Source organism: Larimichthys crocea, chromosome XVII, assembly GCF_000972845.2.
Source record: "Larimichthys crocea isolate SSNF chromosome XVII, L_crocea_2.0, whole genome shotgun sequence".
NCBI classification, from domain to species: domain Eukaryota; kingdom Metazoa; phylum Chordata; class Actinopteri; family Sciaenidae; genus Larimichthys; species Larimichthys crocea.
The window spans coordinates 21,545,023-21,570,272 of NC_040027.1; the positions used below are offsets into that span (position 1 = coordinate 21,545,023).

Sequence of the window (25,250 nt, forward strand, 5' to 3'; positions counted from 1 at the left end):
TATTTTCGGTATACCATATGATCGGCAATGGTCTGGGGATTTTTAAATGCAAAGTAGTTGATTGAACATACACTCTTTACTTGAAGGATGAGCCTTACCCTAAACAATGCTCTCCTCCCATTCTGCTCCATAATGAACCAGACATATAGTGAATCATTTGTAACAAAGAGAGAGCTTTTTAAAAGATGACCCAAGCAACATTACATGGTACATTATGTTTACAAGCACACAACATCTGCATGTCACTTCCACGTCACCACCCTAAAGTCTTTGGATCGGTTCTACAATGCAGGCTTTATAAAAAACTAATAGTTTCCACCCAGTTTTAGCAACAAAAATAGGAAGAAAGTCCTTAATCTATATAAAGAACAGCTTGTGAATCTACTCAGTGAGTGAAGTGAAGGTTTCTTGTAGTATCAGTATCAACACTAGTATAGAAAATTACCCAGGCCTATCAACATGTGAGTTATGATTTATTATATCAACACTAAATTGAATATTGAATAGAATGAATCCTGTAATGTCATATGCACCTATAAAAATGAAATCCTATCATGTCACGCAGCACCCTTCCCTGCTTCATCTTGCTACCATCCGCCTCATTTCCTTGTTTCTCAAAAGAAACCCCCACACTCCCATCATCCCCGAGGATCTGACTTTGCACATGTTCAAGATGAGCTCGAGAAAGGATCAAGCCTCTCTACTGTAATGAAAGGCATCATCTTAAAAGACATTAAGAGGAAACAGCCAATTAGTTTTGTATTTGCCAGTTGAAAAGGTTAAAGTCTTCAATGAGACCTAATTATGCAGAGTGAGTCAACTACAGTGTAGTGAATAATTCATGGCAGTGAGTTTCATAATAACTGCGGCATCATTTACCAGCAAAATTGAATGTCCTGTTTTTTAGTTTAGACACCAACGGCAATAATTATCTGGCTGTTTGTCCTATCAGAAGTATTCCATTCGTAGCTTCAGCCCAGTGTTAAAAGATTGATTTTCAACCTAACTAGTTCATTTTAAATCAGTGTTAGTATTAATGACATTGCAAAATTTAATTGTTTTTTGTTTTTTTTAACACAAAGCTAAAAACACATTAGAGTCGGGTGTTTCATTTAATCAAAGTTGAGGGTGTTTTTGATGTTCAACAAATTAACTTAATTACCCTCCTTTGTCAATTCAGACTGTTTCATGATTGTATGATTATTTTATTCTTAATTATTTCATTGATGTCACCAGTCACCATTGGTTCACCGCTGGACAAATGGGAGGAGCTAAACCCCAACCCTGAGAGGAACGGCAACAGAAAATGGAAGCTGGAGAGACGGCGTTCTTCTAAAAATTCATCCAATGAGTTTCTGTGGTAGGTATTGTCCTGACCACGCAATGATGGGATAACAGCATTTTGTATCAGTCTCCTTAAAAAAACAAAAACATATTGGACAATTCCTATGTGCCAATACAAGAAGTAGTGTGTCTGTTATATAGCCCAAGTACACATTGAGGTCAAGATGTTTGAGGAACATGTAGCACATCAGATTTTCATGCAGGACACCATCATAAAAAGTCAGTGACTAGCTGGTGAACACAGTCAGGTATGTCTGCTAATTTTGCTCAATGTTGCTTTATCGTCTTTATAAAAATGTTGTGTTTACAGCTTGTCCTGTTGCCCCCACGTGGACAAAAAATATTGCATGTTTTAGTTGTCGAGCATTAACCATACACTAACAATAGTTAATTGGCCAAAACCACTATCTTTCCCTAACACTTGTTTACAGGTGTAGTGGATTTTTTTTTCTTTTTACTGTATCAGAAACATCTGTAACCACCTGTCTGTCTTCTACTTTAGGTCCATAGACTGTAAAACCCAATTAGAGCCATCGAATAAGAACTCCTTGGAAGTAAATACCAAAGCTGAGCCAGAGTCTGCCCTAGCATCTCAGGTAAGTGCTCAGTACGTCAGGAGCAGGCAGTAATCATCATTATTGTATGCGCTGTCTGCACTTGAAATCAACTTTCTTTTGAAGTGAGAAAGCTTCACGCATCTCTCTTGAGACAGTTAAGCCTTCATAATAGTTTGATTAAATGATTAATTTAACTTGCTTACTTAGTAACTGCATGTTAATGCATGCTAATGTAGCCCTAATGCAAACTTTTTTTGTCTAATGACACACCGTGTTGTGTAATTGTTTATCCGTCATTTTGTCCTAACACCTACAATTCTTCCATTTCAGCTCAACAGGCAGTATATTAGTGGAAGACATGTAAGCCTCCCTATGCATCCTTTCATATATTACTGAAAGACTTCTACATTTGCACCGTAAAAAAAAAAAAGCATCACCCCATCTCATAAAATTTGATTTAAAAATAAAAAAGTGAAGATTGCATTGAAGCCAAAATGCACCTTTAAGGAAATCTAGATATACTGTTGGCCTTGAGATTGTTCCTTTGTGGTGCTACGAGGTCCAAATGTCAAGCGCTTTCCTCCTGAGTTGATGTCTCTATGTAGGTCTGCATAAGGGGTCTTGTTTCTAGACGCCATTATTAGATTAATAGCCTATGAAATATTTAGCAGCCTTACTCTGAGCCCATTAGTGCTGATCTCACCAGGCTAGCTAAACATACATCACCTTTTCAGCACTCTGATAAATAATAGATTTGGGATTAAAGATAACTGTCCGAGATGGAGGGAAGTTATTGGCAAACAAATACAGTATTTGTTTTACTCAGGGGTTACATAATAGCTGACAGAGACAATGTAAACAGTGGTTTTAGTTTCTCACTTGGCAGGTACCATATGCGCACACAAACAAAAAAATGCATGCAAAAAAGGGAGGTGTGTGTTGCATGAGATTTCCACACTGAAATGACACGAGAGAATGTCCCAAGAATCTGAGCCTTAAGGAAAAATCCACCCTCACACGATCAAACAGTTAGATATCATTAGTTTAAAGTGCCCAATACATTCCAGGAGTGACAAGATCAATTTATGAAATAACAAAATAAATAAACTAGAAACTACCTTTTTCAGAGCTTTCAACCACATCTCACGGTCTTCATCAGCAAATGAAACTGGTGGAAATTGAACTGTATATGATAACTTTTCCTGTCATGCTTTGGATTCTCTCTACATGTTGAAGCAATGGGCAAAGAGCTGTAGTACTTGGAATTTTGGAGGGTTGGACACTTTTTTTAGGTTTTCCAAAACCAAAAACTGTAAAGAATGGACCAAATGGTGTGTTTATCTCCACTAACATGAGCTACAAATGTTAACATAGCCATCTAACTAGCTTACTATCCACACTAGTATTTCCAAGTCCAATGAGCTCATCATTAAGCAACATAGGTTTGTGGGGTTGCAGGTAATAAAAAATAAAATAAAAAGCCCTGTTCACGACAAACGTTAAAAGTAAAAACAACAAGCTAAACAGGCAAACAAGTTTGTGTTGAAACAAATGGATGGAGGTTATTGGCAAACAGATACACTATGCGTCAGCAGTTTCATCTAACTGGCTCTACACTGAACAATTCTGTGTATTTATTTCCATGTCTTCTAGCTATATGAATCATAAACTGATGAGGATGCAGACTTTTTTCCAAGGACATTCAGATTTAGCCACAGTCTTCCAGCATAATAACATGGATTTAAATATCCCTTTTTAAAGGGACCTAAACTTAAAAGAGTCAGCAGGTCAGTACAGAGTTTTTTCAGCCAACGCTGATGTTAGCTGCATTAGCTAGTTGATAAAATCTACCGGTGACAGTTATAAGGTCAGTCAGCAAAATCAATATTTGCCAAGTAAGCTGCTTCGGTCTGTCTGAAATGACAGCATTGTCTCACGGTGTGTTCCAGGTATAAGACTAAGTCATCCATGCTGGCATTTTATTGGCATGCTGTCACATGTATCCCTCTATTCCTTCCTACTGCCACCCCACTTGCCAACTGGATTGGATTGTCTGTCGGCGAGCTTAAGTAACCACGATTGGACAGTATGAAAAACAGAAACGATTGCCCAGCCCTAGTATGAACACATTAACCGGATAGTCAACGTAATGCTCCTGTTTCAAAACACATCAGGCTGCATTGTATTTTGGTCTATTGAGTATTGTGTTGGCAGACAAATTTGTGTTGCTGCCTCTTCTGCATTGACTTTCCTCCTGTATTGAAGTTTAAAAACTGTAAGTCTGGAAAGAAGCCCTCTTTGTTTTTGAAACACTGGCACCAGAGCCTGACAATCACTGATATTTTGCTGAAATTGTTTCTGGTATTAAACTTTAGCTGGACTGGAAATCTCTTGACAGAATGCTAAATCTTTCCCAGACTTCAGGGGGAATTCATCTAAATCAAAATCTACCAGAACAAAACAAAACGGTCAACACCTATCTTGAAAAAAGTGATAGTCTTTTTGGGTGGATTTTTCCTTTAACAAGCCTACAGCATCCAGCAGTTTCTTCACGCAACAAAGCAAAGACTATTGTAACTGTGGTGAGATTTTCTTTTAACGCTGCATGCAATTGTTCTTGTAAATTAAAAAAATTGTTATCTACAATAAATGGATGAGGCCATTTCCATTAATACTGGGATTAAGTAACCTCTAATTAATCTTTCCTAATGGAAGTCTGTAAAATGGGGAATTTACACAGGTACTGGCTGGCCTGACTGCCAAGCAGGGGGAAGTCATTGGTTGCACACACATTCCTCAGTCTCTGTAATAGATTTGCTTGCCCGAGGATACATTGCTATTTACAGTAAATCTAGTGGCATACCACATCTGTGCATGAGAGGGAATCTCAAAATCATTTATCCCTCGCACTTAAATGTGTAGGTGTAAAGCGTTTTCACGTACACTGTGCCACACTCTCGTAATGCAAAACCATATGCGTGTAATTGACAGATTTTTATTTGCACAGCAGAGCAAGGCCTTATATGCAAGTTTGTAACTGAGAGGCTAGCAGCACATTTCACAGTTTGATAATGCATGTGCAGGTGCCCAGGAAAGGGGGAGGTGGGGGTAAAACAGAAAGAGACTGGGTGAGGAGCATGGCATTCAGACGAGGGCGAGATGCTGACAGTAGTGATTCTGCTGGCCTTCCTAAGCATGTCAGAGGCTTTGTCGAGGCAGGGATATTTACTCGTCCCTGACAAAGCAGAGACGGCTGACCCTGCACACTCTCCCTACCCTGTGGCTGATGGTGTGTGTGTGTATGTGTGTGTGTGTGATGTGGTGTGCTATTTGGGTGTGAGTGTGTGCGTTTGCAACGTGTTGTGTGATTGTGAGTGTGAGTATGTTTAATGTATTTTTGTTTGAGCATATATGTATATGTTATGAAATGTGTGTGTGACAGGCTCGCCTAAGCAAGGAGCAGCGCTGGGGCAGCGCCCTCCTGTCCAGACATCAGTCCCTGGAGGAAGAGTTTGAGCGAGCCAAGGCTGCTGTGGAGGTAAGCAGAGTGCTGCTTAGTACGCCTCACATCTGTCATCTGTCAACCGCTGACCTATAATGAGATCTAACAGGAAAGACCAAGTTGGCTTTTCAATATTAAATTGCAGAACTTTGTCTCGTCGAGGCACTGTCCTTGTCAGCTTTGAGTTTTTGAACTTTTTTTGAGCAGGATACTGATTCCCAGGAAAGTGTTTATCTATATATCTCAAAGGAAGCAGCTCCGTGAGTTAACCACACATAGAATTTGTCAACAAAACCCTTTAGTCTTCATCTATAAACCCTTTTCTCGTCTGTAATCACTATGTAAAGTGTCTGAAAACACTTAAGATTAACAGTTCATTTCAGCTTTATCTGGCTTGTGTAGTGTCTCTGCTTCTTTCTGGTATGTCAAGCTGAAATATGCTTTACTGCACCTTATAGCGGACAGTGATGGAAAAAAAAACTATTGTAGTGGGAGTTATTTTCCTCATCTGCCACAAGGGGTAGCAGATTCAGGCCACACTCAAAGACAAACTTGGATACATTGACATTTATGCTTTATCAGAGGGGTTTTCAAATAGTAGGTTTTGGAATTAAAATGGAAAAGGCTTCAAGAATTAGGACTGGCTGACTGGTTTGGCAAATGTACTTTCAGTTAATGTCCCCACTACAAATAAAAGCTGCATACAGCCACTTCTCTAAACTCTTTAATGAGAAGCACCCAAGACTGTCTCACATGCAATGGTTGAGACTTGAGAATTGGGCTGCCTGGACCCTTGAACCCCCTATGTTGAACCGTTACAGTAAAATAATGGTGATATATATTTTTCATACTTTTATTTATACATCTGTAGTATAAAAATCTCCATGAAAGCACTGAAAAAATTACTGTAGAGCGCTTATAGAAAAGAAAAAAAAATTAAAATCCAATAACTTTAAACCAAGAAAACTTTTTCACAGTATCATATTTCCAACATCATTACCCATGTAGCCTCATAATGGTTTCAGCTATTTGAATACATATACCTGAAGCCCCACAGAGCTGATTGCCATTTGATGCCATCAGCTCTTTTATCTCTTCGTCAAATGGACTATTGTGCTTCCTGCTATGAATTTGCCCCTGTGGTGCTAGCCGACAGTTTAATAGTCTGTGCTAAATTCACACACTGAAGTTCACAGAGTGTTTGACCCAGAAAAAATATTCACGATTCTAAGCTGGCTAACAATAGGAAGGTAAATGGGTCAGTCACTTTACGGCTAGACGTATCAGATATCACAGGAGATTCTGAAGTCACAGTAATTAGATATAGTTTAATTCTTCATACAATTGTACAATATCAACACAATGCATGTGTTGAGTTGTGAAGTACGCATGACGTTCTTGTGCTATCGGGGAGGTGATAAGGTTTGCCATAATGACAACATGGAAAATGACTTGAAAACATCGTCCTACATCTGTGGGAAGGAATAAGCTTTTGTTTGAAGCTCAAAGCACTTTAATAACTTTTCCTATTTTGCAATAGATACTTTATTGGGTTTTCTTTCAGCTGATATTATATTTTTGAAAATGTACAGCCAACAACAGCTACCTGAGCGACTAAAAAAAGCTGAGTTTCTGTACTGTAACCAGGAAAGTTTTGTTAAAACCACTCGATCACTCGGTGAACATGTCCCTTTCCAGAAAATGTGTGTGCTGTGTACCCTGCAGTATTGAAGTACTTCACCTTTACTGAGGGCTACAGTACACTTGCACACTGGGCTATGTGAAATGGTCAATAAATAATAAAACAGCAACAGGAAGATGGTGAGAAAGTGAGAGGAGCAGCTGCAGAGGACTGGGTCGTCCGCTTTGGGGATGCCGTCCCAAAGTTAGCAATGATGTCATATCTTGTATAAATTGTGAGCTGTATCCTCCCAAATAATTGAACAGTCTGAGTAGCCAGAGGGCAGGTAAGGGATGAAATCTGGGATGCTCCTGGACAAACGTCAGAGCATGGAACATCGATTGGTAACAGTATCTCGCAACTTCGATCGAGCAGTCTGAGTGCTGGCCTCGACTCTGGGGGAGCTCTGATGCAAGTAGTCAGCCATTTTGGCTTCAGCTGCCAATGTAAAAGCCTACAATCAGATAATTTCCATTTAAGTAGCTGTGCATATGCATGCTCTTTCATACTTATACAGACAATGAGGTAGAGATGGCTCAGATGGCAGAGGCATGACATTAAATCAGCACACCAAATTTCTGTCAGTTCATCCAATTAGATGGAGCAGCCAAATGTAAGAAAACTAGGACTCACAGAGGGAGTAGACAAGGAATTAGGCTCCCAGATATAATCAATTTTACAATGCTGGCACTGATGAGAAAGTGTAGGTTTTATCCACAAAATCTGTTAAAAAAAAAAAAAGAGGAGGACAAAATGGCAGCGGGCCAAGAAGGAGAACTTCGCTTTGAATTCATTTATAAAGAGGCTGATAAAGAGATATTTTCTGAGTAGGTAAGTGACTGTCCATGTCACATGAGGATACTGTCAATTACTCCAAGCTGATGACAATGTAATACTTTTATTAAAAAGAGAAGCACGAGAACAGCTGCAGGCTAAATTGTGACATGGGAACAGAGTTTTTGTGGTGGGGCATGAGAAAGCACTCCCATAGTGACGATAAAGAAAAGATAAAGGTGACTGTGTGGCCTCTTGTTTGATTAAAACAGCAGCAGGACAGGTTCACTCTTATCTTGGATAGAATAGAATATTGGTCTGTGGTAGTTCTGGTTTCGTGAGAGATTGCAAAGGCAGCACAGTTGCCTAGAAGTTAGAGATTTGTGCTCAAATGGTCGGGGAATGAGGAAAGTAAAGGAGTAATGCTCTCACATCCATCATCGGCTTCCATCAGCGTGTTGTCAAGCAGACCACGAGACAGCAAACTTTTTCAATGGAGCTGTTAAGTTTCTACCAAATACCCTGCAATTGTATATCAAAATTGAACCTAATTATCCCAAAGAGGAAAATCATATGGTAAGAGGTGCATACAGCAGTGAATTAAGTTAACATTGTAGATAATACATAAAAGTTAAATAATGGTCCTGAATGAGGTCCTGTCTGCCAAAATATTGAGAAGGCAGCATATCTCGTACGACTCTGGGTCAGACCTCGATTAATTCTCAGGCTAGCTGCAAACAATTCTTGATTTTTACTTTTTACCGCTTCCTCTAAACTGCAATTCCTGTTTTGTACCAAAAATGAATAGCAGTCTCAGTCTCAGTTCACTTCCAAGCCAATTCTGGCAACAGTGTATTATTATTGTGCCACAGGTCAAAGCATCCTTAATTAGCCCACAGTTACGAAGCAACAACACACACCAGAACACTGTTCATATGTCTTCAAGTCACAGCTGATTCATGAGTACAGTACAGTACATGAGTTTAGTACAAGAAAAATGCTGTGTCCACAGTAGCTCTGTGTGTTCTTCTTACAGACAAACATTAAGTGTGTGATCACATTGTCCGCCAGAATGCATTTGTAGCACTTTGTCCACTGAAATGTATTTTATTCTTCTCTGAGTGACATTATCGGGACTCCAGCTTCCTATTTTTGTCTCGCTGACCGAGGACTTGGCCTGGACTGCAGAGCAGTGGGTGGCTCATTAACATTAAAAGGCCAGACCAGCCCTGCTCTGATGATGACGAGAGCTTTTTTTCCCCTTTGGAGGTTGCTCTGTGTCACTGATAAATAATGAGACTTTTTGTTATGTAGACCTCACGGGCAAAGTGGATAAGTAAACCCTATTCATGTGCCTGGTTTCCTCCAGAGGTTGAGTCCCAAGTTAACACAACTCAAACTGTCATACACAGATAAGGTTGGAGTCCATTTGAGGGGTACTCACACACACACACACACACACACAGACACACACACGCAGATTTAAGATCAAATACTTTTTTACTACGGTGTCTGATTCTGGAAGCAAAGTATTTAAAATCTTGATAAGGCAACAAATTAATGGAAATTCAAACATCCCCAAAAATGTATTCATTCAACAAAATGGAGCCACTAATTTATGGGTTTTAATAATTCATTCAGCACTGAGAAAAGCGGATCATGATAAATTGTTACTTTTCTTGCTTGAAATAGCATGTTTGATGGTTGCCATACTTACAAAGCCAGCATAGGCCGACATTTCCCTTTATACTTTTAATCATGTGCAAAATGGTCCACAGATTTTCACTACAGAGTGTAAAGAGTGTCATTTCAGAGTCAAATATGTATACATTGATACATGGTTGTGATCTGCCTCTTCTTAGAGCAACATATATAGCTGTACCATTATCTTTAAGGCCATTTTAGCTGACTTAGCATCATTATTTCACTATAAATTACCTTCCTGACACTAGTATGCATTAGTCCCGCTGACTAAGAAACACTAATTGGATACTTGAGGCAAAACATACCTTTCTTAAAGTGGGTGACACCAAAAGACAGATTTGTATGTGCAGTCTCTGTAGGTGTTGCCATCATTATCTACGTTGTCAATAATGTATTCATGAAGTAACTAATGAATCCCCAACCCACCTCCATCCCCCAGTTCATTTACAAACAGTGGTGACACATTTGGTGGCAGGAAGCGCTCTGGATTCAATCCATTTCACGTAACACTTCATCAGAGCTGCTGAAATTAGAGTTACAGCTATGGGTTCGCTTCAGCGATACACAGGATATAAACTACCTTGCCTTGTTCCACATAATTAAACTGCCAATGTCAGTGTGAAAAACGCCCTTCACAGCGTTACCAAGAAATATGACAAAATTTCTTAATAGTTTAAAAACACGTCCGCATCTTTACTCAATTTCCATTCTACAAGCAATTTGTTGTCACCCGTGGTGCAATTAGGGAGTGGACAAGTTAAACACTAGATGAGACATCATGATGTAAACAAGTGACTGTCCATGAGACACAAACTAGATGATGAACTAGGCCACAGTGCAAATACAGGCCTACAACACGATGAGAAATAATGGAAAAAGAAAATGTTGACTGTATTATGCAAACGGTCGTAATGACTGTAGCATGAGAACGATTCACATGTGCATAAAGCTGAAGATTGCATGAGGCCAGGAGCGGCACTGGGCTGTGCAGCAAATCTGCTGCAGGGCTAAAAGTTGAAACTGTTGGTCACATGACTTCCATGTTCATCATACTTTTTGTAACAGGAGTAGTGGTGCAAAGTAACAATAGACTCAAGTACTTTATTTACTTTATTAGGTCGACTGGCTTATAAACCAAATGATTTTGATGTGTTGCTTGGCAACAGTGCAGTCTCTGTCCAGTTTGTGGAACCATTTGTGTTGGTGGAGCCAAATAATTGATTAAATAAACAAACAAATCATAATGTGTTGGTACTTATTACTCTAACTGGGGCTTGTACTTCACTGAATCACAGCTGCACAGCTGTGCTGATATTGAGTACAACATCACTTTCGTTTGTGTGATATTTTAATAAAAGAATGAATAAAATGGATTTCCAATTTGAATTTTTAAGTAGTATAAAAAACACAACACCATAAGCTTACAATCAGAGTAAAACAAAGTAGTTAATAAAAGGCAACCACTACCACAAATCTTTGCTTCTAAACTATTAATTAAAGTGTTTTTATAGTATCACAAAACATAATATCGTGATAGTCAAAGTAACACTGTAAATGCAAGACTTTTACTTGTAATGGACTACTTTAATAAAATATATTCACATTAAAGAAATATCCAGAGAATCAATTGGAGAACTGGAACTACAGTATAAGATCTAATGCATATATGGCTTTTCCAGTCCACTGCTACCTCCTCCATGTATTCACCCTGAGTGATAGTGAACTTCAGAGCCAACAATAGAGACTCACCTTCAGGCAATTTGTCTGAGAGTCAGCAGCCCTTAATTACCTGCCATCTCTCACCATCAGGGGCCACACTATGGCCTCCGTATCAATCAAAACCCTCTAACATGTGAAGATGAGGAGGCCTTTGACACAGATACATACACATCCTTACAGTAGATCTTTCCGACCTTGCTTCCCTCTACAGTGGCACTACACAGAGATTTACTGTATACAGTACCGCCATGTACTGATGAGTTTCTGGTCATAGAGGACTCAAGTCACATGAGGCTGTTCTCCTCTGTTTGACATTATTCTTCCCTGTTTGCTCTGCCTCTGACAGGAAGACAGCCAAGAATCATGGACTCAGTCAGCTGAAAAAACAAAACAAAAAAACTGTGGATAACCATGAGAAACAGACATGATGTTAACTGCATCTGCGGCACCAATACTGTACGCTCAGAGAAACATAGCTCACAAAGTCCATGATCTGTATGTACAATAAAAATAAAAAAAGAAGCTGTATGTCTCAAGAAAAGCTGTGTAAGACTTCAAAGTCTATCCCGTACTCAGCAAATATTCATGTAGTGCAGTGCATGTACAGGTCAATACAACAATAAATAATACTCTAGCAGGGCTATAATCGGTAAAGAGTGGAAAAAAGCATCATGTGATACAATAGCTGCAACCTTGATCATTTGCAGTGACAGACTGTGGTGATTTTTATGACATAATCAGACATAAGCCAGCTGCTGTTTGGTGGATGAAAGCCAAGGTGAGCTGAAATACATGCAGGACATTAACAATAGTTTTTTTTCATAAAACAAACAAGACAGCAGCACAGTGCTGGGTTCACAGTCAAGTACGACCTGCCTAGGGATGGGAATTGATACCATTTTTCCGATTCCGATTCCATTATCGATTCTGCTTAACAATTCGATTCTTTATCGATTCTCTTATCGATTCTCTTATTGGAAAAAAAGGAGAACAAACAGTTTGATCAGCATCAACTTTGTTTTTAGTTAGAAGTATCACGACCTTACAAAACCAACAGCGAGGTCAAAAGAGGCCCACAGCCTAGTAACGATGTGTAACTGTGGCAAATACACACGTTTAATGTGTTTAACTGTTTGAGATGCAGTAGGTTGAGATTTATCTCCAGTCCGGAGTGTGTCAAAAACACGACATTCATTTAAAAATATTGCATGCTGTGTGCGCAAATGTTTCTGTATGTTCCATGGCATAATTAGTCGTGCTTGCTGGAATCGAGCGTGTGTAACTTCTTGCAGAAGTTACAACAAGAACCGGTTCTCGATCCCTAGACCTTGTGGATGGAGGGCACATGCAGTACAATGCAGAATGTACTACTGCTTTGTTGGAATAGTGTATGATTTTAAACTCAGGGTGAATTAAGGTGAAGCTGTTTGTTTATCTCAGTATCCTCCCATCCTAGAGAATGTGAAATTAAGCTACAATTGTAACCATCTTCTATCTGAGCCATAACGGTAACCGTCTCCTGTGTCCTTGTAGGAAATAGATAGAAGTAAACAACTTTAACCAAGTCATGCCAGTAAGACGTAAACAGGGCGGCAGCAGATGAGCTTAGACAAATCAGGTGACAGCCAGGGGAGTGATTAGTGACAAAAGCTATACAACTATGTAGTTACAACTGTCAGATCTCACGTGGCGTTTGGCTTTAACAGACGTATGCTCTGTAGTGTGATCTCTAGAGATCTCTGCTATACTGAATAAATGCTTGCTTGATCAAGGATATTCAACGACTCTGTTTGACTCTCTCTCACGTCAACCAATTCGGGTGAAATCTGGACTACGATTTCAACAACCTGCCCTTGCTCTGAGCCTCTCTTCTCATCTGTGGCTTATGGTGATTTACCAGTGAAGAGGATTTTAGCATCTCTTTAAAAGTACCGCTTGAGTTTCAACTCTTTGGACTGGATATGTGTTGACTAAGGTTGAATCCGGTAAGAAACAAGAACAGGTTTATCTAACAGAAAAATAGAAGTTTGCATATATTTTTCAGTACATGAAGACCAGTATGCAGGATTTAGGGGCAACTATTGGTGTATTTGTTGATTGCAACTCCCTCGTTTCACCCTCTGCTTCCTAGTGTGAAAGAGAAACTATGGAAGCCCTGGAACATGAAAAACAAGAAAGGATATATCAAGAGCCAGTGTTTAGTTTGTTCTGAGCAAAACATAATGATTGATTAATGAAAACGAGGTTAGTATATTATATTCCATTTCTGCCATATTCACTAAATCTTACACACTGTAGCTTTAATTTTTCTTAAGGTTGATCCTAAAAATATGCAGAGTACATTTCATGTTGTGTGATTAAATGAACTAGAAGCTAGACCAGCAGAGCTTTCTGTCAGTTAAAGACAGACAAGATCCAACGTAGGAATTCTGAAATATACATAAAATCACTGATGTATTTTCAAACTTATACTGTGACTTTCGATCCATACAATGAGTGCAGATGAGTTTAAATATAAGAAACTTTATCATATATTTCACATGGTTATTACAATTTAATATTTGGTCCAAGATTAAACATGAAAACTAGAGCTTCAAGTTTTTCCACAACACTTTCTGTGCCATTGCAATAAAAAATCCAACTCAAGAGGAAAATTGTATGTCTGACTCGTGATTATATTTCCTCAAGTTGCTCTTCACGCTGCTTTTTCCTTTCGTCTGCATGTTTTCCAAACTACTCATCTGGTCTGATCTGTGTTTCAGGCCTTCATGTTTGTCTAGCTAACCTGATTACTCTGAACAAATGACACACACAGTCGTCACCTAATCTAATGAAATGCTGGGTTTGAGGGCAAGGTATAAATTAACAATTTCTTCCATGTTCATAAGTTATGAAATGAGGCAAACCCATCATCCATCTCAACATTACTGTGATTATAACAGTTAGTCGCACAGCAGAGGCTTTTAGAGACACTGTCAGCACTGTTGAAGTGTACAACGTTTTTTGGCAGGAGTTTGAAGTAGAAGTTGGAAATGTGCAATGTTTTCTTTTAATAAGTTTTTAAAGTGGAATCAGTTCCAATTATGTGTTATTCATTGGAAGGATGTTGTTACATTATGTTAAATTGCAGGCAAAGAAAAAAAAGGTTGCGTGCCAAAGGATTTGGAATGAGATACAATCAATTCATGCTGTGTGTTTAAAATTAAATACTGAATATAGGCTTGTATCTGATAGTTTCACTCTACAGACTTTAGTTTTTCTGACTGATAGAAAATGAAAAGCTGTTCCAGGAGGTGGATTGGCATATTTACATGATCAAGGATTTGGTTAGCTAATTGAAATGGCAACAGATAACTGTTCAAATGTCAAGCTATTAGAGGTTCAAGCCCCAGTCTGACCACATAAATGTGTCTATTCACATGCAAATGTTTTATCTGAGCATTTTGTGCATTTAAAATTAAAATATAGGTCTGTTTTGTAGCTGTACCTACAAATACTGGTGTTAATTCTGTAACCACATCAGAAAACACCTCTAATACCTTAGATTTAGTTACTGTTACTGTTACGTATTCATTTGCATTATAAAAGACCTGTCAATCAATTTGAAAGTGGAAGTATGTTCTAATCTTGTGTATCGATTTTTCCGTGGGTGAGGCTACCCATTTGTTTGCATTTTAAGCGTGGATAGTTGCTTTGAGCTCTGCCTTGACTTGCAAATATAATGAGTCATCAAGTCCATACGTTACACCCGGCCAGTAAGCCAGACAGATGTGACATTTCCAATGATAGGATGATGGAAAATTACAAGAGCTGTTCTATTCTACCTAGCATTAATCACTCTTCCCCCTCACTGGTCTATCCATCCCCCTTCCCCTCACTGTGTCCCCCCTCTCTCTCTGTCTCTCTCTCTGTCTGACGTCTGTAGTCAGATACCGAGTTCTGGGATAAGATGCAGGCAGAGTGGGAAGAACTCGCTCGGCGGAACTGGCTGACGGAAAACGAACAGGCGCAGATTCCCTCAAGTGTCTCTCCACATGAGAAGGTCACCATCATTAAAATGTTGCAATCAGCATGTGCAGAAACACTGACACTGATGAAGAGATATACAGTGCTGACAGCCCCTGTGTCGTGAACAATGCATGCTTGTCTAGAGCTATAGAATGAGTGTTAAAGTGTGATATAAAGATCTGACTCATGCATAGCTCCCAAAGTGAGAGCTCACAAAAAGCCTATGCCCCTAAATTAAAGGAATAGTTCAACTACACTTACTGCTCTCTTGCAGAGAGTTGGATGGGAAGACTCTCATGTCTGTACGTTAAGTTTAAAGCTTGAGCCAGCTTAGCTTAGCATAATGACTGGATCTTTCCAAAGTTTAAGCATATGTCTACCAACATATCTAAATCTAAGATTACCAGGTAACTCATACCTCTCAAACAAAATAGATATAATGTCTTGATTAGTGAACTAGTTAGTGAATTCGTGCTGGTATGTGCTGCTTCTGGTCTTTATGCTCAGCTAAGTTAATCATCTCCAGGTCATCTCCAGACCTATACTTAAGTCAATCATCTCTAAAGCTAGACTTCAGAGATGATTGACTTGGTATTGGTAGTGATCTTCTCATCTAACTCTCTACAAAAAAAGGAATGTCTGTTCTTTTAAACCTCTTGTTGGCTGTTGACATTTCTCTATTCACAGGAAACCTAAAATACAAGCTAAAGGAAGAAGGTATACATAGAACATTTTCAAAATAGGGTATAACACAGTCTACATTCTATCCTATGTGTACATTACTACCATATATCATATAAGGGGATGTTTTTGGGGGGGATTTTAGAGGACAGTGCATATGGCTGAGCAGTATAATTTACAAATTAGCTGACCTTCTTATATCAGGAACTCATACACGATCAGACATCTGGGCTTTCTGACTGACCCCAGCGCAGAGTTAGTTCTTAAAGAAAAAGCGGCTTCAAAGTCATCGTGCTCAGAAGCGGTCAACAACACACCAGGGTAATCACACACTGGAAATGCAAAGTTTAACATTTAAAGAGAACAGACAAATCCCGAAGAGCTCAGCCCAGGTTTGATGTGAAGCAGGAAAGATCAATTTCTGCGGCTGGAGCTTTGCTTAAATATACAACTACACAGGACAGTTGCCATAGTTTGCATTTGAATATGGATGAGAGAAACTGACATTGCCACTGTCCCTATTTTTTTTTTTTTTGTTTGTTTGTTTTTTTCGCTGACAGGGTTACTACTTCCACACAGATAATCCTTATAAGGACTTGCCTAATGCATTTGATGAGGGACTAAAGAAGTCACGAGAAGGAGACTTGCCAAACGCTGTGCTTTTGCTGGAAGCAGCGGTCTTGCAGGACCCTCATGATTCAGAGGTGAATTCATTTAATCCACACAACCACACATACACACACGTTGTATTTTTCCAAGCTAACTGTGACATTTGTATTTACAGCAGGGTATGTAATTTCAAAAGGGATGGAGGCATATTTACAGCACAGATGGTAAGACTGCAGTCCTGCACAGGTCGACCCAACTGGAGGAGTTGGGGTGTCAGCGCCAACTTAAGGCTAAATCCAACGCCAGTAACTCGTGTTGAGAGAAGCTGAAAAGGAAAAATGCCTCATTGACTACAGGCTGTGTGAAGTAGATTTAGGCTGCACCCTCGGGCTAGATGCTGATTGCCTGTAGATTCTTTCTTCTTACTGACAGAATTGTTTACTGTAGAAAAAATGCTTAACTTGCTCATACTCTTGATGGGAATTTCCATTTGCCCAGTGATCTGAATAATAGCTCATCTCGCAGGTTTTCCCTCTTTTTTGTACACCGTTTCAAAAGAAGTGACCTCTTTGCAGGCTGAAAGAGCAAAGCCTCCATACAAAGCACTTTCGGAATCCCCTGGAATATACAAAAATGTGCCGGTTATTCCGAAGAGAGGATTATCCCACAGTGTATGGAACTAATACGATTCCAAAATTCCTCCTAGGGTGCTTAGTGGCTTATTGCCCCACTGTGAAGACCTTTGAATCATTCAGAAATAATTTCGACCCTCATTTCAAAGAGTGGAACACACAGAGATTAGCTTCAGAACAGGTTATTAAGCATGCCCTCACAGATACAAAATACAGAAGAGTAATCTCTTAATCTCACATTTTTGGATTTGTTAGCTGTATCATTGTCTGCCCTCTTGTGCTGATCAAGGGTATTTTCTGTTTGCGTCTCCCTGCTGAGGACCACCTCTCACACAATCACATAAAGGATAAAAAAAAAAACTTAATTACTCAAACATGTAGTCATCTATCTATCTAACATCTAATGCGATTAACAGAGACAATGAATGTGCAGTCTTCATTTGAGTCAATGTGGCAAACATATGCTTGTTCCCAATTTAAGATTTGCTGCATATCTCCATTTCATAATTTGACATTGAATATGTTGGGGTTAGGACAAAGTCTGAAACCTGAGGACTTCATCTTGGGTTCTGGGAAACTGTGATTTGTTGTTTTCGAGCATTTTATAGACAGAACGACTAATTAACCCACGAGAACACAATCCATAATGACAGTAATCCTTTGTTGCAGCTTTAATACTCATTATCTGCTGCACTTAATATACTTAGTTCCTTCCAATAAATGAAGGGCTGCAACTAATGTTCATTGATTAATCTGCTGTTTTGTCTTTGATATGTCTTCAAATTTTCTCTCTTCTATAATTTTCCAGCTTCCCAGTGTCATTGAATAATAAATTAGTTTTCTAATGTTTGGAGATTATCCAAGAACAACCCTTCAAACTTAACACATTGCCAGTTTTTAATCACAGTTGCATGTACCCCTATTTCACCTCATGAAGAAATGTTCTACAATCAATGTAGCTCTGAATGTTGAAATGCACTGCAGCTACACTGTGAGAATGTGTCTGAAACACTCGCATTATTTGCTCTTTGCTGAATCCCATTCATTGTGCCTGACTGGCCGTGCTGAGCCACTGTAACAATGTTTCAGTCCCTGGAGAATCCCAGCTATGAAGTCCAAGTTTCCACCCTGCTGTTTACTGTTACCTGTATTTTGTTTCCCTGCAGGCTTGGCAAGTGTTGGGGACCACGCAGGCTGAAAATGAGAATGAGCAGGCTGCGATTGTCTCCCTCCAGAGGTGAGGAGAAACAACTGCATCAAATTTTCCTTTAAAAGCAAAAATCGATGTCAGACTTGGCGAAGCTCACAGCTTACTGCTCAGGGACACCATATGTTTGCAGAAGGGGGGCTCTGAAAATGTCATGTTAAAAGATGAAGCCCAGCGTATGGAATTTAGCTGAGAGGTTTTAATGAACTTTACGGCAACAGTCTATTCAGCAAGAGGAAAAAAACTCAAAATCGATGTAAAGAGTTTTGTTATATTTATAGCCCCAAGAAGAGCAGCATTACCATTTTACTTTACCAACCAATGATTGAAAGGACGATTTTTATTCTTAAAATAGAGACACCCCACATGGGTGGTGATTGCACAGAACCAGGAAATGAACAGAGTCCTCAATGGGAGGTGACCCACTTTCATTCATAACACTGCTGAAACCAGAAATTGCACCTATCTGAGAGTGTGAACACTGACAAGTCAACCGAAAAAAGTCAGTCATTCAGGAAAAAAAGCATCCTTCCTTTTTGTGTGACATAGATGGTCCATTCAGATAAAATAAAATGAAAGTTAAATAAAATGTCATTTCTAGTCTACTTAAATGGGATTATGATAGATGCGAAGATTATATTTTCAGTTAATCCAAAAGACTCATGCACATTCTGAAACACCATTGAAATCTCATGTAGTTTGCCCGGCGTACATTTGAGTGTGTGTATTATGTAACAGCTCCATCTGTGAGGGGAGTGTTTGGGTATGAAGTGAGATTAGATGTTTACCTGGCATTAGTCCTGTTGTTGCTACACTTGCAACACTTCAGTTGGCACCATGTTATCCTGCTATATTCTGGGTTCCTTTACCACTTCGTTAAATAATATCACACAAAATTTGACCAGAGAAACATTGTTGGCTATGTTATGCTTCACTCTTAATTGTAAAACATGCGAGCTTCCTGCACAGCTCTATTTTATATATTTTTTAATGGGCAGCCTACTCAACTCTGTATACAAACAACTCTGCCAAATCTGGGACTGTCCCTGGAAAACATGATTATCTGGACTAGAAAAATATGGATAGTTGAATTTCTCTTTCCATTCTTGCACCTTGTACCCATGGGAAGCTAAACATCTTGCACAAATAACACACCTGTCTAAGTGTTGGTGGGTTTGAGTGGCCTTAACCAAAGTTTATGTTTTCTTCACCTACAGCACATTGGAGTGGAGGGCTGAAATGATTTGGTTTGACTGAGATTATGAGGGATTTAAGACTGGCACATCAGCTGTAGTAAATCTGGCTTGAAAATTATCTTGATGAAAGCTAAATCTTGTTTTGGCCTCTCCTCCAGTCTCTTAACTAATCCAAGTTGTTCATCCAACATAGCGCTGCTCTTCACCCCTTTTCAATTACAAAAGGCCAGTGCAGATCTTAGTGGCTGTAGGCCCAATGATATAACCAGTGATATAACTTTAGCAAGCTGCACAAACATACTTTCCATGTCTAGCTCCAGAACAATCGCCAAAGGCATTTTTCTTTCCTAAATGCAAACCTTATGCAAATCATCTAACCCTGCTGCTGAGGGCAGCATGCAAACGTGGTCCTCTGCAGCAGAGGCAGAGCAGGAGAGAGGTGCAGCTCATCCATCCTGACCCAGAATTCATTAGCATCCGCCTGATGTTCTCCTGCTTTAGCCTGTCCCAATTAATGCCTGTCAAATCTAGATTTCCCTTTGAAGTGCACACCTTACGCCTCTCTTCTCTCCCATGGCCGGGTCCTGTCTCTATCCAGGTGTTTGGAGCTCCACCCAAACAACCTTCCAGCCCTCATGGCTCTGGCAGTGAGCCTGACCAACACTGGTATGCGCAATGATGCCTGCGAGGCCCTGCTCCACTGGCTGCGACACAATCCAAAGTACAAGCACCTGCTGAAGGGCAAGACCCACTTGATGGGATCCCCAAACTCCCAACGTCGGCTGTCTTATGCTCCCAACAGCGGCAGACATGAAAGGTGTAGTATTTATGTGACTAGACATAGAATAAACAGACAGTTTAATGATACTTGAGACCTGATGAATACAAAGAGAGAAATCATCTATGAGTTTTAAAACTTCAAAATACCACAACCCTATTTCAACCTTATACCTAATAATTCAGATCAGAGTCATTGAGTAACTGACAAACAAACTATGATTTGCTGCATGTTGCACACTCAAAAGCAAGAACTTTACCAGCCTTTTCAGACTGCCATCACTCTGTCAGGGACAGCAAAAAAATTTCAAGGTCTATGGGTGTAATTTCCCTGGTGAAATGGCATACATGGAGATATGCGTATCCATCTTGTCAAACCACTCTTACTGCTGTAGAAGGCAGACAGTGTATGTTATCTTAAGCCAGAAAAATTAGGTTGTTAGGCATATCAGATTGAAAAGGTCTAATTCTGCTCCCGAGGTAAAACAGCACTTTATCAAATCATTAATCGTCTAGTCAGTGTGAAGAGATACAGGTACATCCCAATTACTGTGGTATCCGCTCTAATCCATGCTTCATCATCCTTTTCATTTCTGCTGCGTAGTACATCCATCTCGAACACTCCTCTCTACAGTTCCCCCTCTCTCTTTGCTCTCCCTCCCTTTGTTATGACAGGCCTTGTGGAAACTAGGATATAACATAAAGGGCACCCCTTATCTTTACCCAAAAGCTAGGAACAAATGACCACTGAGGCAGAAGTAGCTGTCTAGCTGTCATTTGTTTCACGCTTGATTTTTCACTTTAGCAAACTGGTTCTCAAGCTATGGGTCTAGACCCTGTGAGTGAACATAGTGTCATTGCAGAGAGGGACGTGCATGACAGGGGACAGATAGTTCTTCATACTCCTTACATTATTACAAGCTGACCCACTGATCAAATAGTGCAGAATATGTCCACATCTGCTCAACTAGACCCATTTTACTGAAGAATAACACCACTAATGAAGCTCTGCTAGCCTGATGACAAACGCAGTGTTTAAAGAAAGTGTTTAATGTAAGAAAGAAAGCAAGAAAGGTCCAGTTTGTGATAATAGCAATTAAACCCAGCTTCAATACAGCTAGAAAGCAATCAATGAATTAAGGCCAATATCTGAAAGATAACTTAAACTACAGAAAAAAAAGTACTGAGTATAAAAGTACTGAGAGCTGAACACAAAGGCTTTCTCTCATCTTCAACACAGACACATAAGGGTTTAGTTGCAGTAGACGCAGCTGAGGGGAGAATATCTCCACAGGTCTGGCAGTGGTCCAAGCTGCTATCAAGTAGGACCACATCAGTGAGGCTCAGAGCAGATAGCCCCCTCGGTGAGGCTGTAGTGGAAATGAACGTCACCACGGGTTGACTTGGCAAGGCACAGCTTAAGTGGACTGACCCAGGCCCATAGAAAAACAGTTTGGCTGTTGGCTTTTGCTGTATGTTGCTCTTCATCTCTCTCTCTCTCTCTCTCTCTCTCTCTCTCTCTCTCTCTCCCCCTTCATTTCCTGTGATATAGTTTCCAAACACTATACTAAACTATTTTCAACCAATGATGAAAAACTAAACTGAATATCACTAGTCCTGCATGTACTCAACTCTTTTCCTTGCTCTTATTTCCCGCTTGTCTTCCTCCCTCACTTTACCCTCTTCTCTCTCTCTCTCTCTCTCTCTCTCTCTCTCTCTCACGCTATTTTTTCACACTTCATGAATAAAAGTTGACGTGCAGTACAGTGCACATCATAGCTCTGCAATCTTAAGAGCGCTCACTCAGCAGCATTAAGTCACACTAATCCTTATCTGTGTGTGTGTGTACGTGTGTGTCCACAGCTCCCTGCAACCCGAGGTCAAGGAGCTCTTCCTGGAAGCAGTTCAGCACAACTCTGACAGCATCGACCCGGATTTGCAGACGGGGCTCGGGGTGCTTTACAACCTCAGCGGAGAATTCAACAAAGCTGTGGAGGCCTTCAATAGAGCCCTGTCGGTGCGGCCTGAGGTAGGAACCACATGCACACACACACACACACACACAGACACGGATAACCACATTGGTCACATCAAGCCTCATTGTGAGAAGACAAGAAGAAAAAAGTGCACGGTAAAGTACACTGACATATTAATGAAACCAAATATATACCATATATAACAGCGCAATGCTTTATGATGTTACAGAGCTCACAAAACTTCTTCCAAATAGGCCAAGCCTTATCTGGTTATGCAGGTTTCAGTACTGTACTGTCTGTGCTGTACTGGGGATTACTGACATCTCAAAGAAATCTCAAAACCAGCCTGACTATCTGACTGTAAGCGTTGGTTGTTGAACACATGGGATACAACACTTTTCTTACAAACACAACATGTCTGACAACTGGTTGACTCAAGCTGGCACTCCATTGTGCCAATGATGTTATCTCACTTTTTCGTGAAATACTATGTATAGATAACCAGAGGCTCATTCAGAAATTCACAGGTGATTCACAGGCTACCCATTTCTGCCCAGTAATAATTTGAGGATGCTAGTTTGTTCAAGTATCCTAGCTGGTGACAGGCTGATACATTACACGGAGTCATGCAACATTTCATAGTATGATCTTCATCCAAATAGGAGTGCCATACAGTATTCTGTATGTTTTCACCAAGTACAGGATTCATGATAATAAATTAATGAACAATAAAGGTTATTTATAGTCTTGGAGGGTCAGCACGGAAACTAAAACTAACTTACTGAGATGCGAGATAACAGTCATAATATTGTGTCCCAGTTGGACACGCAACTTGCCTCTGAGAAACACATTTCCTTGTGCCTAAGATCTGCCAACACACACACACACTGCACACACACTGCACAGTTGAAAATCACGATCTCTTACACACCACATGCTCCCGTGCAAACACATGAAGCCCTCAAGCTTGTACACATCCTAAGGGAGAAAGCCATAATTATCAAGGGAGAGCTCATGCAAACAGATGCGGTGAAGCACATAAAAAAAAAAAACTGTCGCAGCAATATGTGAAGCAAGTAGCTGCCAAATCCGGTCTCGTGAACTCTTGACTGGCACACTTATGCGCAAGAATAGAGCAAGATCTAGTGCACACAGACTGAGGCATATTTCAAACGCTGAAAAGCATTTACACATGAAACACAATAAACAGGCACGCACGATTACGAGCACAAACTTTTTCTCCATTTCTGCATCTCCTTCATGCAAATCAGTCTCTGTCCTCCGAGCGCTGTCCCAGGCCAGCTCGGCTGTTAAATCCAACCTCCCATATTTGACTTGGTAATATCTGCTCCCCTGCTGGAAAAATAGCTCTGAACACAAAGGGAGATAATTATATCCCGTTGCCAGGCTTAGCTAAAGATGAAAGACCCCTATAATGTAGCAGACCATGACCTCTGTATTTGCCTGTCAACCTGCAGGTGGGAAACAACAGCAAGGACATCCTGCATGATGTAACTCAGCTCTCCTTAAATTACCCTTGTTAGGTTACACCATAGCAGGAAGCTGTGTAACGCTCCAAACATTTCCTTGTCATTTGTTCATCGAAGGGGAAAAAAATATCTAGCTCTAACACTGCTTTGTTATGCTGTCAGTGCAGATACAAGGCTGAGTGTTGTAGGCCAGATTATTCAACTCTATTTCACTTTTTCTGTTAAAGACAGTCAGCTACTTCATCAGGTCCAAAGGTGGAAAGACTCAAAGATAACGAAAGAATACTGAGTTTTTAATTAATGCTAAAAGGAACTCTACAGTGTGTTTATTAGTTAAATACATCCAGAAATGTGCATGCACATTATCAAGGCAGGCAGCATCTAACAACACACTCTCTCTCACTCTCTCTTCACCTTCTGACATTGTTTATCCCCCAACCAACCCCACCGCTCGCCCTTCATCCAGGACTACTTATTGTGGAATCGCCTGGGGGCCACGCTGGCAAACGGTGACCGGAGTGAGGAGGCTGTGGAGGCTTACACACGAGCCCTAGAACTTCAGCCGGGGTTTATCAGATCCCGCTACAACCTGGGCATCAGCTGTATTAACCTGGGGGCGCACAGGTGAGTGACCTGGAGCTATAGGAGAAGTTCGTACACTTGCAGTGACGGTGAATTACTCGAGGTAGCATAAATAAAGATAAGTCAAAAGGTGAAGAGACAGTGAGACTATGCACACAGCTAATATTTGGAATCAATATACTCTGACCTCACTACAAGTATACACCAAACTAAGCACAGCATAGATCAGGCATTGATAATATGAAGTACATCTTCTCTGTGCAGGCACCAGCTGCCAAGTGAGCACTTGCGGCCACTGAAGAGACTATACAGTACAATCTAATGAAGTGAGATGATAATTAGTCCACCTATTATGCAGCCGTATGCCTTAAACTTTGCGGCAAAACATATTATACAGCATATGTAATTAAAATAATTTTTATTATCAATTAATCTTCCTATTACTTTCTCAGTGTTTGGTCTGTTATGTCAGAAAATACTGAAAAATATCTGGTATAATTTCCCACAGTCCAGGGTCATGTATTTAGATTGCTTGCTCTATTTAACGAACAGTGAATTTAAAAAAAGTGAATTTAAACTATTAACTATGACAAAGAAAAGTATCAAATCCTCTCTTTGAAGAGGCTGCCGCCAGCACATGTTTTTTTGCTTAAGAAAACAAAACAACTAATTTATTACTAAAATTGTTGCTTATTCATTTTCTGTCCACGATTCAGTCGTCGCACCTCCAATTTAAATAGGAAAAGTTATATGTCTCAAATCCTTGGTTGAGTGTGGAGGAGTGTAGTTTTGTATGTGACAAAAAACCTGT

At 40.0% G+C, this 25,250-nt stretch overlaps 1 protein-coding gene across 1 annotated transcript in view; it reads left to right on the forward strand.

The window, feature by feature from the left end:
- Nucleotides 1–25,250, forward strand: part of pex5la (peroxisomal biogenesis factor 5-like a) — an 85,776-nt gene that overhangs the window by 55,249 nt on the left and 5,277 nt on the right. Inside the window, exons 5-14 of the mRNA XM_019258890.2 lie at nt 1,237–1,360; nt 1,847–1,940; nt 2,232–2,261; nt 5,344–5,439; nt 15,207–15,323; nt 16,531–16,674; nt 18,378–18,448; nt 20,213–20,431; nt 22,255–22,420; nt 24,324–24,481. Coding sequence (XP_019114435.1) covers nt 1,237–1,360; nt 1,847–1,940; nt 2,232–2,261; nt 5,344–5,439; nt 15,207–15,323; nt 16,531–16,674; nt 18,378–18,448; nt 20,213–20,431; nt 22,255–22,420; nt 24,324–24,481 — 1,219 coding nt within the window. The remainder of the gene's footprint in view (nt 1–1,236; nt 1,361–1,846; nt 1,941–2,231; nt 2,262–5,343; nt 5,440–15,206; nt 15,324–16,530; nt 16,675–18,377; nt 18,449–20,212; nt 20,432–22,254; nt 22,421–24,323; nt 24,482–25,250) is intronic.